This window comes from Xyrauchen texanus, chromosome 40, assembly GCF_025860055.1.
Source record: "Xyrauchen texanus isolate HMW12.3.18 chromosome 40, RBS_HiC_50CHRs, whole genome shotgun sequence".
NCBI lineage: Eukaryota > Metazoa > Chordata > Actinopteri > Cypriniformes > Catostomidae > Xyrauchen > Xyrauchen texanus.
Window position 1 is genome coordinate 26,247,642 of NC_068315.1, and position 20,771 is coordinate 26,268,412.

The 20,771-nt window shown below is 37.5% G+C and overlaps 1 protein-coding gene across 1 annotated transcript; it reads right to left on the reverse strand.

The window, feature by feature from the left end:
- Positions 1–451: 451 nt before the first annotated feature.
- On the reverse strand, positions 452–20,662 carry LOC127633422 (eukaryotic translation initiation factor 3 subunit C-like). The gene is given in 23 exon segments (XM_052112500.1): positions 452–843; positions 1,329–1,370; positions 2,149–2,314; positions 2,409–2,496; positions 2,622–2,687; positions 3,147–3,306; positions 3,414–3,585; positions 5,107–5,298; positions 5,399–5,623; positions 6,055–6,242; positions 6,350–6,443; positions 10,901–11,026; positions 11,108–11,249; positions 11,525–11,779; positions 11,871–11,998; positions 15,203–15,314; positions 15,316–15,331; positions 15,446–15,497; positions 15,583–15,708; positions 15,807–15,996; positions 16,373–16,438; positions 16,518–16,633; positions 20,531–20,662. Coding segments are annotated over 22 exon segments (2,781 nt in total). The 5' UTR covers positions 16,616–16,633; positions 20,531–20,662; the 3' UTR covers positions 452–766.
- Between the last annotated feature and the right edge of the window lie 109 nt (positions 20,663–20,771).

Here is a 20,771-nt window from a genome sequence, read left to right on the forward strand (position 1 = left end):
CCATCGATTAACCAACTCGGAGCTCATAGTAGATGTGTCTTTGAAGATTATCAAGTTATCGTTAGAAATCGCTTAATTTATGGAACCTTTTGCACTCTGTTGTAACCTGATTGTTGAGCACCATTACTCTGTTCAACAGGAAATAGTTTTATGATACTTTAAAAAAACATTTGGACTTTAAAATGAGGCACCATCAACTGCGTCTGAAAATACAGAATGCAATATTCATTGTCGAACACAAGGACAGGTTTTAAAGTCCATCATGGATGTTTGGACCAACATGAATGTAAACTAACAATTTACCTTTTTTTGGGTGAACTATACTTTAAATATTAGCAAAACAGTCCTTAATGTACAAGTCTCATAGATGTAGTTTATCATATGAAGAACAAAATGTTAATATGAGGAGCCACTGCTAACAACACAATTCAAAACAAGACACAAACGACTGAATAACATTTATTAATTCATCAGGTTTTAAAACAAATAACTAGATATTTCAGCTCAGAACCCTAAACTAGCACCACAAGCTGAAAACTCCCATGCTCGCTATAGAAGTAGTTCATTATGGTGTCCTTAAAAATAAAATTGAGTTTAAATGTTTTTGTGATATCTGCAACTACAGCTCTGCAAGTCAAAGGGTAAGGCAGACAGGCTGATGTATTGAAATCAATCTGGAGGAGATGCACGTGGCTGGACAGCCAAGCAGAGGAACCTGCGGTCTGATTCTGGAATGAAGGCGTGTTTGGAGCGGGCTGCACTGGAATCAGTAGGAGCCCTGGTTCTGGGACCTGTAGCCTCCTCGCTGGTAGTTCTGTTTCTGCTGATAGCCGCCTTTCTGATCTAAAGGGGGACACAAAACAGAAATTGAGGTTCGGAAGTCATAAATATGGCTTAATAGTCATTCACTGAGTCAAGAGGTTCAGGAGACATTAACAGATTTTCAAGGAAGAACAAGACTGAGCAAGAAAGAGTGAGGGAGGGCCTTTGAACGACCACATGGAAAGTTGCCACCGCATTCGTTTGAAAAGGCAGAAATTAGTGAGTGGGTGGATGAGTAGATGAATGAAATGATTGAACATGTTCATAACCACCTCGATGGTAACCTTGCTTCTGTTGGTAACCTCCCCTCTGGTCTGGAGCTGCATAGTGAGAAGTGTTTAGAGACAGCTGCACGTGCACACACAATCTCACACTTTCTCCAACACAAAGTAATTAGACACACTTCAAAGCAGCTGTGTCGAGTGACCACAAGTGAGAAGCGCACATCTGAATGTGTGTATGGATTCTCATTTATTCTGTCGTGGTTGTGTGCAAATGATAATTACCTCTCTGATAGCCTTGCTTCTGCTGGTAACCTCCTTTCTGATCTGTGTGTGAAAAGGTCAGACAAAGCTTGAAATCATGGTGCCACTTCTACTAGAATCAGTTTAATTTTCCAAATACATGATTGCCTTTTTTCTACTTTCCCACATTTTCTATCTAGGGATGAGAAGCGTAACGAATTTAAAGGGCTAGATCCCCCAAAATGAAAATTTTGTTCCAGGTTTTCTTTAGTTTGGCTCTCGAAACAAAAAACAAAGGGACAAAATGTTCTCCTAACGTAGAACTTTGAAGCTCCAAAAGCACATAAAGGCAGCAAATAAGAAAACCAGTGGTAAAATCCATGTTTTCTGAAGCGATATGACCGGTATGGGTGAAAAATAGATCAATATTTAAGTTCTTTATTGTTACAAATCTCCACTATTGACCATTCACGACCAGAAGGTGGCAAAATGGACAAGGAATATGAATCGACAAAAAGGAAAGAATGCGAAAGTGGAGATTTATAGTAAAAAAGGACACAATTATTGATCTGTTTTTATTACCCACACTATCATGTATCTTCTGAAGACATGGATTAAACCACTGGAGTCTTATGGATTACTTCTATGCTGCCTTTATTTGCTTTTTGGACTTTCAAAGTTCAGCCCACCATTCACTTGCATTGCGAGGGCCTAGAGAGCAATTTTTAGATTTATGAAAAATCTTCATTTGTGTTCATCAGAAAAAAAGTTGCAAGGGTGAGTAAATGGTGAGGATTTTACATTTTGTGGGAAAAAAACAGTAAGTTTCATGTTTTCCAAACCACACCAGTGTTAAATCTACCTCTGTTGAAGTAGCCTCCATAGACGCCTTGTTTGAGGTCAAACACACGTTCGTTGTTTTCTACCAGGCCGCCCAATTTCTCAGCCAGCTGCAAGGCCATGTTCTGCAGGGATGTGGGTTCTGTCCTGTGCATCACCACTGTCTGAGTCGGCTGGTCCAGAGATCCCTGAGCAAATGAATGAGAAATGAATGACGGTACCCTGAATCTACATTGGACAGTAGTTAAATGGCCCTTTTAAAGCTGTAAAAATGACCTTTACCATGAGCTCTTCATTGATGATCATCTTGCTGATAATACTATGTACTGTAGGTAACTCCAGCTCAAACATCTCTGACAGAGTCTCCATACTGTAGAACAAAAGGAGAGAGTGAAATAAAGCTTACAAAGTTTTAGAATTAGTCAAAATATTTTACAGTTCATTTTAGACATATACTGCAACTTGTTTTAAGGGTTAAGTGTTGATAACAAGTACCTGATTGAGTCATACACGCTACTGTAGGTGAAAAGGTACGTGCGCAACGACTCCTCTTGAATCTTCCTGTAAGTTACGAGTGGGAAAAAAAAGTAAAAAAAATAAAATAAAATATAGATTAAATGTAAAGTGGCCCCAAAAAACATGTATGAATGTCAGCACATAAAGAATATATCAAACCAAGTGGCATCTGCAAACAAAACCTTCTAGACTTATTTCTCAAAGCTAACTTTTCTGAGCCATTTTTGAAATTATTTCAACTAGTCCTAATATTATTTTTAGTGGATGTATATAGTCAGTTCTCCTCAAGTTCACACAGGTGTCCTAGCAGAGTAACTACAAGTGTAGTTCATCACATTAACTCTGGACGTTTTTCTTCAAAATAAAAGCCACTTCCTTTGATATTTTGTTATCTAATGCAGTGACATTGATATATTTATAAGTATGTCTTAATTGTCCAAATACTTTTTGGAGCAACAGTGAACGAGGCAAAAATTAACACCTCCAGGTTCACCAAGTCTCTACCTGACGAGCATTTCGCGCACACGCTGGGTTTCTGGGAATAGATCCCACACTTTGCTGTTCATCTTCTCATTGATGATGAAGCTATGGCAGGTCCTCCAGTCACCCATCTTCATGGCTTTGCTAGCAGCCACGACGTGCTCCCTCATGCTCTCAGGAGGGCCTGTGGAGGACAGAGAAGTGCAAAGCTGGCTGTCTTTCACCGACATCAAATGACTGTAGATTTCGATTTCCCATCTGCCAATTTTTTCTCCTTTCCCTCTCACCCACCCAGTAGTGGTTGTCTCTCGCCCACCCTCAGCTGGTGGTGGAACTGTTTGCTGATCATCCTGCGGCGGGCATCAAACTCGTGGGCCGCCATGTACGGGATCTCCAGCAGCATGGCAGATACCAGGTATACGCACTCCAAAAGCTCCAGATTAATGTGCATGTGGAACGGCACCTGAGAGATTCATACATGTCAGATATGAAACTAGTTACCACTGCTACAGAGCTTAAATTATAAAAATAAATATTAATAACTGATATTTGAAATTCAATACCACAGTAAAAATGGATATGTTATTATGCTAAAATGTTATGTTAATATAAACATATTAAATAAAAACAATGGCTTGTTGCCATGGTGTTTTTCAGTGAAGTAAATGCATGAAGTAAAAATATTGTTTTGCATCGCGATCTTCATTTGAACGATATCGATACATCAATCCCAAGATCGATCTTTCACTCAACGCGCAACCCTCCACCACAATGAAAGGAAATCACTCGCATTTGCAACCAATTTTTGCACTATGTGCCTAAAGTGAATATATTTGGCAACTGGCTGGTAAATGTTTACATTTAACTTACCAATATTTGTGTAGTTTAGTTGTGAAGTGTTCAGCAGCAAGATCCTTTCACAATGTGTTGAGAGTAAAATTGGTTCTGTGTAATGTGTGTCCAAAGACGAGATCCACGCAACCTGTTTGTCATTGAATACGGTCACTTCTAATACCCTTTCTGTTCTTTACAGTTATTTAATTCTGATGCATCGCACAGATGAGGTAAAGCAATTAGAGTCCTCTCTAGTTAAAATGCTCATTTAAAGGAGCTGTTTATAGAAATGCTGCTTTTTGTTAAAGAGACAGTACCGGTTTTAGCACGTTCAACACATCAATGAACATATACTTGTAAATAGTATATATTATGCAATTTAAAATAAAATAATACATGAAATATATTTCATATATTAAAAAAATATTATTTGCTCATTTTTAAAAAGCCAAGATGTGACCAAAATGATGAAAAAGTAAATATGATAATTCAGATAATTAAAATGTCACGTTATTTTTTGGTCACTGTGTCAAGTTAAACGTAGTTTAAAACTTAGAAAAAACATCTCGAGATCCCTGCATTTCAAATTGCGCTCCGCCCAGCTGTGTTTAAACACAAGAACACATTTTCATCATGTGCTGTTGCTAGTGTCAAGCAAGCCTATGTGTGGGGTTTGTTCTGTACAGCAGCACATGGACAATACAGCTGGAGTTTCACTTACTGCCCCCTGCTGAAAACAGGCGGTACTTCAAGCTTGAATTGCACAGATGGTAGGAACATTCCTTGATATGGTCCGGCACATGATGAATTGCATGATTTTTTTTTTACAAGCAATATTTTTTAAACAATGAAAATCGCACTGAATTAATGTGTTAAATCGACAGCAGTAATATTATTAATAAAAGATCATATTGGCCAAAAAAAACAAACAAACAACAAAAAAAACTAATTTAAACTTTATTAACCTGTTACAACTACTACCTAAACATTTCAGAGCTTCTTGAATCAAATTGTTGCAAGACGAACACAAATGTCAGTGAATTCAAATCACAACTCTTGTGATCTTTACAACAGAAACCCGCTGATCTTCCAGAATGTGCGTATTTCCCTCTAATCATTAGTTTTGAATGCAAGTGAGATGTGGATTTACCTGTCGCCTCTTCTCAATCTTCTCCTGTTCGGCGTTTCTCTCCTGCATATTCCTCATAAGGAGTCCCTGACCCAGCAGTTCTTTGGCTCTTCCGCTGGACTGGATGTCCAGTAGGGCATTGTGGGCATCTTTAATCATGCCTTGACGGAACGCACAGATACCCAGCTGCACCATAGTCCTGTTGTATAGGATCTGAAAGAGGGCACAAATCAATGAGCAAACCCAATTAAATTCACACTTACCAAGTTTTGTCCAACAGCAGTCTGTATAATGCATAACACTGTGTGTGTACCTGGACAGGTGGGTCGGCGTGCTGGATGTTGTCCTGTAGATGGCTCATGAGCATGAGATCTCTGGCCTGGTACCAGCGGCTGTGCAGGGCATGATGGTAGATGTGGCACAGGATGGCGCAGGTGCGGATACGGTCTGTGCGGTCCTTGGCATAGATAAACTTACAAAAACGATCCATGATGAAAGCACTGTCCTCTCCCTCACTCTCCTCCTGATCCTGCTCGGACTATCAGGAAAAAAAAGAGAGTGAGGCCAAAGGTAAAGCATGAATATTCTGAGTATTTTAAACTCATTGGCCACATTAATGCAATAAAGGAAATGCGTTCACTGCAGTTTTTGTTGCAAAATGTTGTTCTTTGAATGGGGGAGCTCCCTCCATCATTGGTCCTAAACACAAACTAAATAAAAGAATTTACATTTATGCATTTGGCAGACACTTTTATCCAAAGCTACTTACAGTGCACTTATTACAGGGACAATCCCCCCCGGAGCAACCTGGAATTAAGTGCCATGCTCAAGGATACAATGGTGGTGGCCGTGGGGATCGAACCAGCGACCTTCTGATTAACAGTTATGTGCTTTAGCCCACTATGCCACCACCACCAGTGTTAGTAGTGCTCCAACAATATCATAATGTATTTCTATGAAGACACTCACTTTAGTCTCTCCCTGTAGGCCCAGGCTGCGACGATGAGCTTTGTAGTCAAACTTGTAGTAAGTGTGCATGATCCTGCGCAGGTAGATGCGGCAAACTTCTTCTGTGCTGCCTTTAGTCTCCAGATACAGCAGCAGACGGTCAATGATGCCACACGCACGGCCCTCGTCCTTCAGGTTATCAACATATTCTGCAAGAGCACGAGTCACCAGCATCAGGACACAGACAAAAGTGTAGGCCTTTCCAAATGAGTTTACAGCTGCCCTGTTATGTGGCTGAAATAATCATATAACTCACCCTGCGAGTGAGGGTCTGTGTTCTGCATGATTTTGGTGAACTCCTCATCCATCCTCTCCACCAGAGTCAGAATACAGCCACGCACACGGAACGGCTGAAGACAGGAAAAAACACTTGTTATATAAAACATTACATTTAAGCTAATAAAATATAAAATGTGAATGAAAAGCCATTCACAATCCATTATATTGTATTTCCCATGAATTTCAACAAGAAACATGATATTCAATGAAAAAAAATAAAAAACATTAAAAAAAAAGTAGGACCGGACTTCATTTTATCCACTGGGAACTGATTGGATAGTAAGAAGTTGAACCAGGTGGTTGGAGTGGGGAAACTGAAAAATTAAGAGGAATTTGTGATGTCTCCTTATAAAGACCAAAAATTGTTTTGGAACAACATCCACCAATATATTGTGCACAATAAGACCAAGAATGTGCAAGTGATGGGTGTAATTTTTTTTAACATTTAAAAACGTTCTCCTATCCAATCTTTAAATGTATATATAAGTAAGCCATTTGTAAGTTGTTTTCCCTGAAATATATAAACACTGAGGCATCAAGACATTGATCTGTTTGTTTGAGCATCCTGACCAGCCGATTACACATTAGCTAAAGCAATGGTGTGAGTTCATCCATTTTTTGGAATTATGCACAAAACGTTTTAGTATTCCTCAACCTCAAAAAATTAAATAATAAATAAATATATATTTTATAACAGCTTAATTACTAAAAGTGTATAGGGTCATTAAAGACACAAAATATGTAATAGTGTCTTTTAAATTCAAGGACTTTTCATGCACATTTTTATTTGTTTTCAAGGACTATGCTTGAGATACCATTACAAGAAATTCATTATTTGTTCATTTTAAATAGAAACATTTTATTAATTACTTCACGGTTCATTTATTTCTTTATAAAACACCACTTATTATAAGTGCAACATATCTCTTTAACTACATATTCTCTCAGTAACAATTCTTGGTTCATTCATGACGAAATTGATGCGTTATTGTAGTGTACTCCCTTAATACACACTTCATTTTCCAATAAAAGTGAATAAATGTCCACGTGACTCGTGTTTTCTAAAGTCACACACCAGATTTATGAGAGGAATGGTCCCAAATTGCAAATGGGTTATTCTCAAAAATGTTTGACTTTCTAACTTGTTCAGTTTTTGCATATAAACGCTTAGGGTCAATATTTTGTAACATGTTGACATTCATTTTTATTCATAAAAAGGACAATCTGGCTGTTGTTCTTTCTTTTTTTATTTAATTTAGTTTCACGAATGAAGCAAGTTAACACTAATGAGTTAAATGGGTTACAACACATTTTGAGAGTTCAATGGGGTACAACAACAAATATTTTTGTGTGAAAATGTATAATAATGAATTAATAACTTTTTAACATGCTGGGGAAAATCACATAATGCATATTTAAGCAGCCTATGAACTTTGACCTTAAAAATAATTTTCCACAACGTTTTGTATTAAAAAAATTAAATAAATGAAATCAAGGGGCAAACATTGTTTTTAAATTATTAATAATAATTTTGTTTTGCTTTTTTTTCTAATTGTTTGGCCTTGCTCTAATGCTTTTATTAACAACAAGTACAAAATATATACATAAATAACTTTCAGCTTGTTATTATAAGAGTTATTTCAAATAACTCTTCAGGTTGAACGGTGGCTACTGCAGTTGCATTTTCCTATTGGCTGTTGCGGTACTTCGTGACGTAAGCGGTGACAGCTGACGTATGCAGGTTCCAGCTCACCACGCCAGATTCATGTACATGTCGTCTTGCGAACGTGTGAGGAATAATAATAACATAGAGTCTGACAGCAGCTGTCAATTAATCCATCACTACGAGTCTCAGGTGCCCCCGCTCAGCCCCGCACTCGGTTCGTTCCCTCTATCCCCGCCGGGGTCTGCCCACTTTTCCTGCATTTTCAAATATTTCTAGTGGGTGGAGTCAAACTCTGAGCAGGTGTTTAGTTACCCTTTAAATAAAAACTGATAGTTGCAAGGATTCATACTTGTTAAATCTGCCACAGCAGTATCTATAAAAAAATATATATATATTTTAATCCTCCAGTAACAATTTATTGTGATTGGCCCATTCTGAACAGTGCTGCCAAAAGTAACAGGCGCCACCTGACAGTGCCATCTATGCGCTGCCTGCTTCAGCAGTGGTCTAGTGGTCTATCACCGTGTTTTTTCAGAAAATAAATACATTTAATTTATTAAATGTATTTTATGATTTCATATAATTCAAGAACTTGTGCACCTTTTGGTAAAAATGGCTATTTTCAAGGGTTTTCCAGGACTTCAATTTGAAAAAGCAAAATTCAAGCTTGTATGAACACTGATTATCAGTATTCCACATGTGTGTACACATACATATTATACTATACTCTTGTGCTATTTCATACTCAAGGTGGTGTATGACTGATATTTGACATAGCTATTTCATGACGAACCAACGTGGAAGTAAACTATAGCAAGAACGCCACATGAACAGTATGATTGGGCTATTATGCAGGCAAATTTGAGCCTAAAAGACTTGCATGTGTAGAGTAAGATTTGTAAAAGCAGAAATCAAATTGTAACCGTAACAAATATTGTGGAGGTGATGTCGAGCGCAGATTTGTGAATGGAGCGCGAGACCATGAGATGAGAGGGGTAAGGAGTTACACCTATGGGCAATTTTACTAACAGCTGTTCTCTGTTGCAGTGAGAGGTGACAGAGAGTTAAAAGGGAGCTGAGAGCCACAGAGGACAGAGTGATACACGGAGTTTTGTGTGTTTTTGTTTATATGGACATTTTTCATTGGTACACTGAAAAGTGCTTTAAAAATAAAAGTCGAGAGAAGGTGGAAATTTGTTGGCTCCCTCTTCCTCATTTCGGAAGAGTGACAAGAATGTGTTACAAATATATTGCATGTGCACAGAACATTTTGAAAAGGTGTTAATCATGTTGCAAGCATATTTATGAAAATGTCCACACTGCCTCAATATATATGTGTCAATAAATCAAATGTCATTTTGACTGATGGTTTTTCAAACCTAACATTCTTCAAGATGACATCACTCTGAAGTACTATGCAAAGAATGGCCCACATTTGCCTTTAGGGGGTGCTACAGGCCATACCGAAAAGAGCCATTTTCAGGTCAAAATTTTCTAATTGTGTACATTGATAATACAGGCAAACAGGAAACGCAACACCAAGAATGGCCCACATTCACCCTTAGGGGGCGCAACAAGCCATGCCCAAATGTCCTATTTTCAAAGTGATGTCATTTCCACCCCATTTATTCAATTGTTCTGAAACTTAATGTACATACTTAATTTCTCATTGGGAACAAAAAAGCCTCAAGGATCCATAAAGTCCGGCATGATGGATTTTCCTGTTCACTGAAAATATTTAGTTAAGGATTCAGACAGAAAGACATGTTTTTTGGAATCCTCCATTGGGAGGGTTTAACCCCAACCCTCTACTGATCAATTTTAAACGATTTGCCATTTTGAGAAGGAATCGCATTGCTGCTTGCAGCTATATTTATTATTATTATTGTCATCATTTGTATCTGCTTACAATTTATAAGAATATTTAAGCTGAATGGGTTCCAAAAAATAACTGTGAATGAAAATTGGACTGATGTCTTACAACTAAATTGAAAAAAGAAAAAAGAAAAATGCAAGTAAAAAAAATTAATTAAATAAAACACTGGTTTCTTTTTACTGATGATTTCTACTGGAATTACTGTTAATTTTGCTGCTACATTATCCAGTATACTAGTTAATAATAAAGTGTTTCTTAATAAGCTTTCCATTTCTATTGAAATAATGTGTATTTTGAGGTTTGTGTTTCTTTACATATTAAAGAGTACTCCCAATAAGTTCCACACAATAATGTAAAGATATTCTAAACTGATAATGCAAAAGAACAACACTGCTGACGGCTTGGGATTGGTATCAGCCAATACTAAGTTTTCCGATATCAGAATCGGAAGAGAAAAAGTGGTATCGGTGCATACCTATTAATAAATACATTATAAATAGTTAACAGTCTAATTCCCAATTTGCTCGAAGTCCTTGTGGTGGCATAGTGACATAGCAGAGGACGAACCTCAGCTGCCTCCGCGTCTGAAACCATTAACCCGTGCGTCTTATCGCTTGGCTTGTTGAGCGTGTTACCACGGAGACATAGCGCATGTGGAGGCCCATGCCATCCACTGCACCAGCTACGCACAACTCACCACACGCCCCACCGAGAGCAAACCACATTATAGCGATCACGAGGAGGTTACCCCATGTGACTCTACCCTTCCAAGCAGCCGAGCCAATTTGGTTGCTTAGGAGACCTGGCTGGAGTCACTCAGTAGCCAGCATCTTTACCACTGAGCTAACCAGGCCCCCTGTAGAACCATTTGTGATAGATATATGTGCTGGGTCTCTAAAGACCCTAGGTATGTACAATAATAATGTTTGGCTAAACACCCATGCACTAACTTAATATAGGACACACAGAAAGAAAATTATGCTTACCTGGTCAGAGATGGCAAGGTTTTCGCTGTCCTCTGCAATGTTTTCTCCAATGAAGATGTTACTGTTGTTAAACAGGATGTCCAGTAGCTCATCGATGCAGTCCAGACACTTTTTCCACATCTCCGCCTGAACAGGAGAGAAAGAGGGTATGTAAGTTGAGAATGGTCAACAACTGGAATAGCGCAAGCTTGCATGAGAAATGATCACCTTCATGAAGGCAGCCAGGTTGGGGTTGTAGTCATACAGAGAGGCGATGATGTTGAACTTGATCTTGACGAGGATGCCCTCACCGAGGTTATTCTCATTAGAGATGCCTGAGAGAGCGTGAAGGAGCTCAATCTGAGCAGCTCTGCAAGACAAAAAAATAAAAATAAAAAATTTAATTGAAATCTGCCTTGTTTAAAGTAATGCTGCATCTGCAGCATGTCTGAATTATAAACCGACTAATAACAAAACATTCATGCTAGATCGTTATATTAAATAACATTATTATTATTTTTATGTATTAGCTAATAACTACTGTTTAAGATAAAATTACACACTTCCCAAAAATTCTCAACGCTAAGATTTTAGACATACAACCCATAATTGTATACATTAATCTGCTGCTGAATGATCTCATACCTGTCTGTTCCTTTCTTGCCACGTGCCTGCAGGATCTCATTGAGTTTCTTGACCACAACAGCATTGTTGATCTCTGTGCCTTTAGCAAACATCTTGGGCTTCTCCTTCACCAATGGCGCGCCTCCCTTCACCTTCTCCCATCCTCCCTCTTCAGCCTCTCCTTCTTCCTCAATATCTTCCTCCGCTCGCTCCTTCTTCTTGAGTCTCTTCTTCCTCTCTTCCTTCTTACGGTCTGAATGCTTGCCTTCAGTAGTTCTGTGAAGGCGAGGGACAAAGAGATGATTTGAACATGAACGGGTAGATGAACACGGTAGAAGAATAAATATCTTGAGGTTGAAGCACATACTTTTTGAGGAAGGCCCCAGCCAGTGTTGCTGCTCCTCCTTCATTGCCTTCACTGTCACTGCCGCTGTCCACTGATTCAGAGCCCCAGTCTTGATCATCATCATCATCATCACTCTCTGAGTCTTCATTCTAAAACAAAGACAAAGTGTTGAATGATGTACACCCGATCTATGAAGTGTGACTTCGGACAAAAGATTGGACAATTTGTTTTTCTCTTAAAGCAATAGATCTCAAAAAATTGTAATGTTGTGATTGTTAACTCATCCTCATGTCATGCTGTTATTTTTTCTGAGGAACACAAAAGAAGACTTTTTCAAGAATCTTCACACAGCTCTTCCAAAAAACGTTATCGATAACTCAAGTGGTGGGAAAGGCCAATAGTTTTTAAAATTGATTAATAGAATGTCAACACAAAAAAAATCTTATTCATTTCTTACTATGACAGGGACAGACAAAGAATCCTAAATTAATAAAATACCAGATGCAGTTAATTGTTCAACCAAAATAACCAGAATTTGTTTTTGTTTGATTTGGTGCATAGTGCGGGACTTAAGTATAAACAAGCCCAAAACACACAAAAGGACAGTTATCTAGAAATTAAAAAATTATCAAAATAAAATCGCAAATATCGCGATTTTTGCCAATAACAATAGTTCCACAAAAAGAAACTATCAGCACCGTTATATCGGTTTTAATTAATCGGTCTACCTCTATTATTGACCACATCTGTCACACCCTCCAAATTAGTATGAATCTGTTGCAGATTAAAATCAATTATGGTGGCAGTATTCAGCTTTGACATCAATAATGTTAACACAAGACAATATAAATATTTAATTAAAATTGTATTTACATTATAGGCAATTGAATGCATTTTATTTAATAACATTTTTATTATAATATTTAATATTTTATTGGAACTTGACAGATATTGTCCCTATGAACTGCAGTTTAGTATGGAAAAGTGCTGTGTGACGATCCTTCACATTACCATTCTGTATTCCACAGAACACTAAAATCCATTTGTTAACATTAAATAACAATGAACAATAATTTTACACCAATTATTCATATGGAGTGACAATTTGCATCCCAATAGTCTATGGGAAACAGATATTTACATCAAACTGTGTTGTGTCACTGCAGTGGTGTGGGGCGTAATGCCCGACTGGGCCTTCTCGTCCTGGGTTCGATTCCACGTTTGTCATACTCTTTTTTCCCATTCTGTCTCCACTCTTAATATTTTCTTTAATACTACTAATAATACAAATTAATCTGACCAAGTGATACTATGGTTACTGTAGTAAAACCATTGTTAACTTTTGTAAGGGAATGTTATGCTTACACCCACCACACAAGAGCGGCGCGTCACGACAAAAGTAAAAGAACCCCATTATTATCAATGATGCGGTCTACTCTGGAAGCCTCTGTTGCGCCGACAATAAACGGTATCCTGTTCCATATTGTGGCACACGTGCTGGCACTACTACACAAATTCAATGGTTTAGAATGTCTGTATCGATGCATACAGTGTAGACAACCTAAAGACAGGGTGTTAGGTTTATGGGTTTGTGTTGGGTCTATTGGACTCTAAATAAACAATGAACACACTGTGGTGATACCCCTATACGGTGTTATTATTTAATTAGGGGTGCAAATTGTATCTGCCACCATTTGCACTGGGGTGCAAATAGGATCTATCATTATTTGTAGCAGGGTTGGAGCGCAAATATCATTTACCTCTTAGAGGTGTAAATAGCATCTAACTTTCTTAGCACAGGGGTGCAAAGAGCATCTGCCTAATTAATTATGGTTAGTGTTAATTGCAACATATACCAATACCTTTTTACATTTTTATTATAAAGTTACATGTGCTAACATTAGTTAATAAATGATGAATGAACATGAACTAACAATGATCAATTATATAATTTTTTCAACTTAACATCAACTGATATAAAATATATATTTTAAGCTTCGATTGTCGGAGGCCAAGCAAGTACATTGCGATTCTACTGCTTTGAGAACAGTTGTAAAAAATATATTTTTTTAAGATATAGCGTCCCTAGTTTAAAAAACAAAAAAATGAAACTTAGCATGCTACCTCAGAGTGCTCTCTTGTCCATGTGTACAAAGTTTTGTTACGTTTGAAAATTGCGCTCACAAGCTACAGGCTAATTAGTCATTATAGGCCAGGCCCCAAAACTCATTTGTATATATCTTCGGGACGATTTGACATAATAAAATTATTTGAACAACTTTTGTCAGTAGGGCCTGTAGATGAAGTATACCAAGTTTCGTGCAAATCAGACAAATGGCCTAGGACAAGTTCGAAAAAGTAATTTTTTCAAATAAATCAAAGTCGTACAAAATGTTTGTTGCGGTAATGGAAATTCAAGTAATTGTATGATTTAGGGGCACTGATATATTCAGAAAAGTTTTAGAATTGTATTCTAGCCTATATGGTTCGGAGATATTAGCAAAAACACGAATTAACTAATTATAGTGCCATCGTGTGGCCGATTATTGTGAAATTTGTTATACCACTGCATGTAGACGCCCTGTTTGTGTGTAGTACGTTTCATAACCATCGGACCATCCCAATATGAATTATTAGGTGCTGAAATTTTATTGGTTGTTGGCAGCCCAATATAGCTATATTTGTTGATTTGTCTGATTTTTTTAAAGAATATGTTAGCACTTGAACTAAAGATAATGCATATTTAATTTGAACTTTGTCACTCATACGGCTGTGAAGTGATGACAGTTTTTTTTGTTGTAGTGGCCCAATAGGCAAAACTGCACGAAACTTTGCATACATCTTCAAAATGTCCTGCTGACTACATATACAGAGTTTGGTTACGTTTGGAGTTTGCATTGAGTAAATATTGATCACTTACCATACTCAAAATCGCGTTCAACTGAAGGAACTGTCTCGCTAATATATTCGAACGATTCAATTTATCGAAATTCTTCAAAATTCCAGCTTATTACAGTGCCACCTAGAGTCAGATGGGTGTGCGTGTATGCGCCTGAGTAGCGGACTGGATTTGGGACCATCCTGCCTAGTTTGGCGTCTCTAGGACTTATGGCCTTTGATGCCCAGTTGCTTGGCCCCCTAATAAATACTGTAAAAATATATTGTTCATTGTTAGTTCATGATACACAATGTATTTACTAATGTTTAAGTGCTTTATTATTAAGTGCTACTAAAAACAGGATTAGAATTCCATGAGGGTGATTTAACAATGACAGAATGATCATTTTAGGTGAACTATTAATTTCAGTACCTGACCTATTTGAGCTAAACTGTGTTTGGTGTTTTGGACTTACAGCTGCACCCTTGAGGAACTTGCTGGCCTCTGGGCCTTTCTTCTCCTCTTCTTGAGGCTTCTTCATGAAGTTCTTGGCTGTAACGCCTTCATTTTCTTCATCATCATCATCAGCTCTCTGAGGATGCTCCTGCACATCATGCGAGCAGAGAAAGCACAAGGGAGAAGAGTTTAAAAAACAGCTTCACAATAACCTATAGCAGATGAAAGGTAAATACAATGAGAGAAGAAAAAAAAAACTAACCACTCTCAATGTCATCCTTCTCTTCCTCTTCATCAGCTGACTGCTCTGGGTTCTGAAACAAAAGGAACATGAAGCTATATGTCTTCAAACATGCCCTTAACTCATATAGAATTGGCATTTGGGCCACTGTTCAGTACCTCTTTGTAACTGGCAATCTCTGCCTCAAAGTCTCTGTTGTATTTACGGATCTTCTGGCGTAGCGTGCTCAGGGCTTTGGCGTTGTTTTTGTTCATCTTCTTTTTCCCTTCCTTGTCCTCCCATAACTATCGAGAAAGAAAAAGTTGTTCACACCTGATCAAGAGACTTACTCAGTGAATCATGCAACTTCCTTTTGGATGAATCTCTGGAATCTTCTACAAACCTGATTGACGTATTCCTCCAGATCTGCTAGCAGACGGATGTAGAACTGAGGCACACCCTCTTTGTCCACGATGGTTTTACTTTTGAGGAATGCTCGACACAACTGCTCAAACTCCTCCAGACATTTGGACACGTCTCGAATCTTCATGGCATTGCGGATGGTCTTGATCAAGTTGGTGAGCTCCTCAAACCTGGAAAGAATGGGAGAGGTATGGACGTCAGGTGCGAGAGTTTTATTAATTATGCTCAACTGAATTACAAAAAGAGGCTTTGTACATGAAAAAAAGCATCACTGAGTGGCATGATAAATACTGATAAAATGCAATTCTACAAACACAAGAAAGATTCCTAAAATGCTTGCAGTGAAAAAGCCTTTTGGATTGGCCAACAAATACATTTTGTGACTGAACAGCTCTATATTAATACCAAAAGAGTGCAGATCCATAGTGTTAATAAACTCAAAAAGTAATTATTAATTTTATTATAAAGTCCTCGTCTTTGGCAAATACTGGACATACCTTGCAGCCAAGATTATTAAACGGATGCAAGTGTACATATTGTACCCACCTCTTGTCCTTGGCGCTGCGTACCACTCTCTTTGTGTCCTCCTCATCATCACTCAGCAACAGGGCCCTAGGGAAAACAATCAGAGTCAACTACTGCATCACAAAAGACCACATTACAAACCAAATATTACAGAAAACACACTCACTGCTTTAAAGTAGTCCCAGATGCTTTGGGGGTGATCTCATCAGCAGATGAGGATTCCTCCGACTCACTGTCGGATCCGGTGGCGAAAAAACGTGACATAACAGATGGGTATTAACACTGAAATTAGACAACAATGAAAAAGTGAACAAATCTGGCTCAAATCAATATTTCTTTAGCTGCATCTGAAATCACGCACTGTCAGTATGTTCTGCATTTGATTTCTTGGCTGGTAAAAAAGGAATGCAGGCGAGTATGAATTAGAGGTCAACCGATATATCGGTTTTACCAATATATCAGCACTGTGTGTGTGCGGCACGCTTTATATGCACTTGTGCTCTGAGAATGCCTAAACGGTCAAATACATTTCAACTTCTGCCAAAATGAGCATCTTGATGAGGTGTAAACACAGAGTGTGATGTCAAAACTTAAACATTAGGGAAAAGCAGATTTGTATCGAAATGTACGACTTTGTAAGTTTAAACGTAACCTAATAGACCTGCCGCTGTCCTGTGTATCCTTAATAATAATCAAACAACAATAAGAAAACTTCAAAACCACTCACTGCTCTTGGCTGGATAACTTTCCTTGCATAACTCTAGTTTAAAAGTATTAAAGTATTATTCATACAGGGAAGACCAGTAGTAGTTTTATGCCAAATTCATTCTGAATGTTTAATTGAATACTTGATACTGTTAATTTCTTTAAAAGCTGTTAAAAAGCACTGTTTTCTTAATTTGTGTTTTTTGTGTGTGGGTGTTTTCTATTCATTTATTTTCTTTAGATGTTATATTACTGGCCGTTTACAACTCTTGAATAACAACTTGAGAACTTAATTCTTTAATAACTAACATATTAGTTAAGTGTTTGTTATGGTTTTGAAGCGGGTATTAAAAAAAAAAAAATCACATTTCACTTAAGACTACTGACATTTTGGTGTTGTGATAAATGTATATATTGTGTATGGTATCTTAATGGAAAAGTAGATCTTATACCATAGAAGTGTGAGCACCCCCGCTGTAAATGATGGTGATGGGGCTTTCCTTTATTTGCCCTATGGTGAGTACATGTAATATAAAATAACCTCCTCTACCCAGAGCAGTTTACATTTCTATCCCACAGAATCTTGTTGATTGCATAGGTATAATACTATTAGGTTGTCCATGTCGTAATTTTACAAACTCTAACATGTTACTTGAGCATGTAACCAATACATGTTCTTTTATCTCTCTGGACAAGTAACTTTTTTACTCTGAAAGTGAATGGCCAATTTACGTGTCCGAAGGAAAATCACATCACAATGCTTATTGTCAAGCCCTGCATGTCATCTGTGGAGAATGCCATAAACAGATTGCATCCAAAAGTGGAAGCACTCAAAATCTGTTCCAGCATTTACAACAATGACATAAACTGCAGTATGCAGTTTAACTTCGTGCTGCTACAGCAACCCTGGCCGCAAAGCCTTCGCAGCCCTAAGTCTTCTGCCCTGAAACAAAAGGCAAGCTTAATTTACCATCTCACATGTGGCTTTGACTGACAAATGAACATTTATTCCACTTCATAGAAAATACAGAGATATATATTGTGTATCGCCATTCAGTCTAAAAATACAGAAATATGATTTTTGGTCCATATCGCCCAGCCGTAGTATGTTCTCATCCAAAACTGACAGTATCGCTTCAGAAGACATAAATTTAACCACTGGAGTCTTATGGATTACTTATATGCTGCCTTTATGTGCTTTTTGGAGCTTCAAAGTTCAGGCCACCATTCACTTGCATTGTATGGACCTACAGAGCTGATAAAAAACTTATAAAAACCTTAATTTGTGTTCAGCAGAAGAAAGAAAGTCATACATGGCATGAAATTAGAGAATTTTCAATTTTGGGTGAACTATCCATTTAAATGTATCTGCCAAGTAGAACAATAAATGTAATACAGCACATGATTGCATACTTTCTTGCTGGGAAACAATTGACTGTAGAGAAGGACCATAATTAGGCTATATACTTCAAAAGGCATTTAATCTGAATACAACTAGAGGTAAGAATTGAGAAAAGTATCCCTCACATGAGATTTAGGTGAGATTGTTGTAAAAATGTTGATGTTTTAGTATTACGGGATTAAGAATCACCCCCCTTTCTCAGAAATTAATTTCAGGCCCTGATTGATGGGGGTTTCTCTTTTATTACATCATATATTATTCTAAAAGCAATACCAGATTGATGATCCCAGGTCTAGAATTGCTTCAGGATGATAGAAAACACAAATTTCTTAATATCGTAAACTCCTAATTGGCTAAGACCAATTAAACTGTTTTCCAAGTTCTGATTCAGGTATTATTACTCTAATCATTGTTCATACATTCGAAACTATCGAAACTGCCCTATTGTAATTCCATTGTATTACACTGAACAATGTAACATTTCTCACTGTAATTAACAATGTATATCTCCTGGTGTATTAATCTGGTTGTTATCCCACTTGCATTCATATATATTACACAAATTGTAAATTCCATAAGAGACTTAATAGTGCCCCTTTGGGGAGTCCCATTGTTTTGTGTTGTATTGCAAAGGACTTATGAATTGTTTTATTAACCCATGTGCAACCATCGGGACATTTTATTTTTTTCAATCATTTTGGCTGTTAATGCCAACGGCATACATTTTGCCAAAGGTGTGTATTTTTGGTGGACTTTTGATATTTCAACCTCATTTCCTATAATACACTGTGTACACAAAATAGTTACAATCAGGACCTTCACAACAAAAATTTCCCAATAGAAATATTTGATCCCAGTGTCATTAAAGCATAAAATCATGAATTTTATGATATTATGCTTTCTTTCCAGAGCCCTGGCTTCAAAATGTACATTTAAAATATTTTCCACCAGATGGCGCCATTTATTCATGTTTAGCTTATGGAGCAAATACATGGAGCATGTGTGCTTTTTTCCTATTTTCTGTATTGCAGGCCACTTGAATAAATCATGCAGCTAAAACTGCGAGGGTGTGTTGGTATGGATGTCAGAGTGTGTTTTGTATGAGTGTATTGAGAAATTTGTGTATGCGTGTAAAATACAACAGTGGCAACAAACTGACATTTAAAGGGTTAAATTCCTGAAAATGAATGAATATTTGATAATGATAAGGACTGTTGTTGGTTAAAAAAATCTAAGTCAAAGTATATTCATATATAATATTTTTATGGCAGTTTTGTGACCTCTAAGGTCCAAAGTGAGAGTTATTTTTTTTTAATCTGACACTGTACAAAAAATAACAATGCAACAAAATCAATGTTGTTGCTAATCACTGACATATCCCTGACTAGGATAATAATAATAATAAAAAAAGATATCCCATTAGCATTTGTATGGAAAATAATGATTTTTTTCCCCACCAGTGAAAAACAACAGTGGCATTATGTAAACAAACCGGAATTTAAAGGGTTGAAAAAATCCTGAAAATGAATGAATATTTGGTAGTTATGATCAGGGCTGCTGTTGGTTAAAAAAATGTACGTGGAAAGTGGAAAATAATATTCATATATAATATTATTATGGCAGTTTTTTGACGTGGACATGTTTGTCCTCCAAGTAACTTTTTAAATTAACGCAAAGGGGTTAAGGCACATTAACAATTAAGCTATAAGTTAAACAGAAGACCACTAAGAGTAACCACCTTTCTAGTACACAACCCTCTAATTCGTCGACACTTTAAATAACGGCATTATACTGGCACTGATAAGAAGATTATATCAACATCTACACGATGTTTACTCGTTCATCACCGGTAAACGATTGACGCTCAGGGCAAAAACATTAATAACCTACAAAGCATAAGCCAGATTCGATAAATAAATATACGACTTTAAACAAAGTATGACTTTATATCTCCAGCAGTGAGCGTGACACCCGCGAAAACGTGTGACCGGCTCTTTCAGGCCTAATGTACCGGTGTCACCGTCATTCCCACAGACCCAACAAATCCCACATACGCAATATACAGGACGTACCTGTTATCGAATAGAAATGATAGTGCTCTTGTTTGTGAATTCCCGTTGTGAAGAGTTTAAATCCAGATTTGCAGTTTTGTCTAACACAAGTGACGGCGTGCGTCAAAACCCTGCCGGTTACTTCCGGAGAAAGAGGAAACAATGGTGGTGTGGTTGGCCGGCAAATCATCTGCTGGCGCACTTTAGTGTCACCTAATGGACAGGAGCGATACTACATCAGAGTCATGTTAAAGGAATAGTT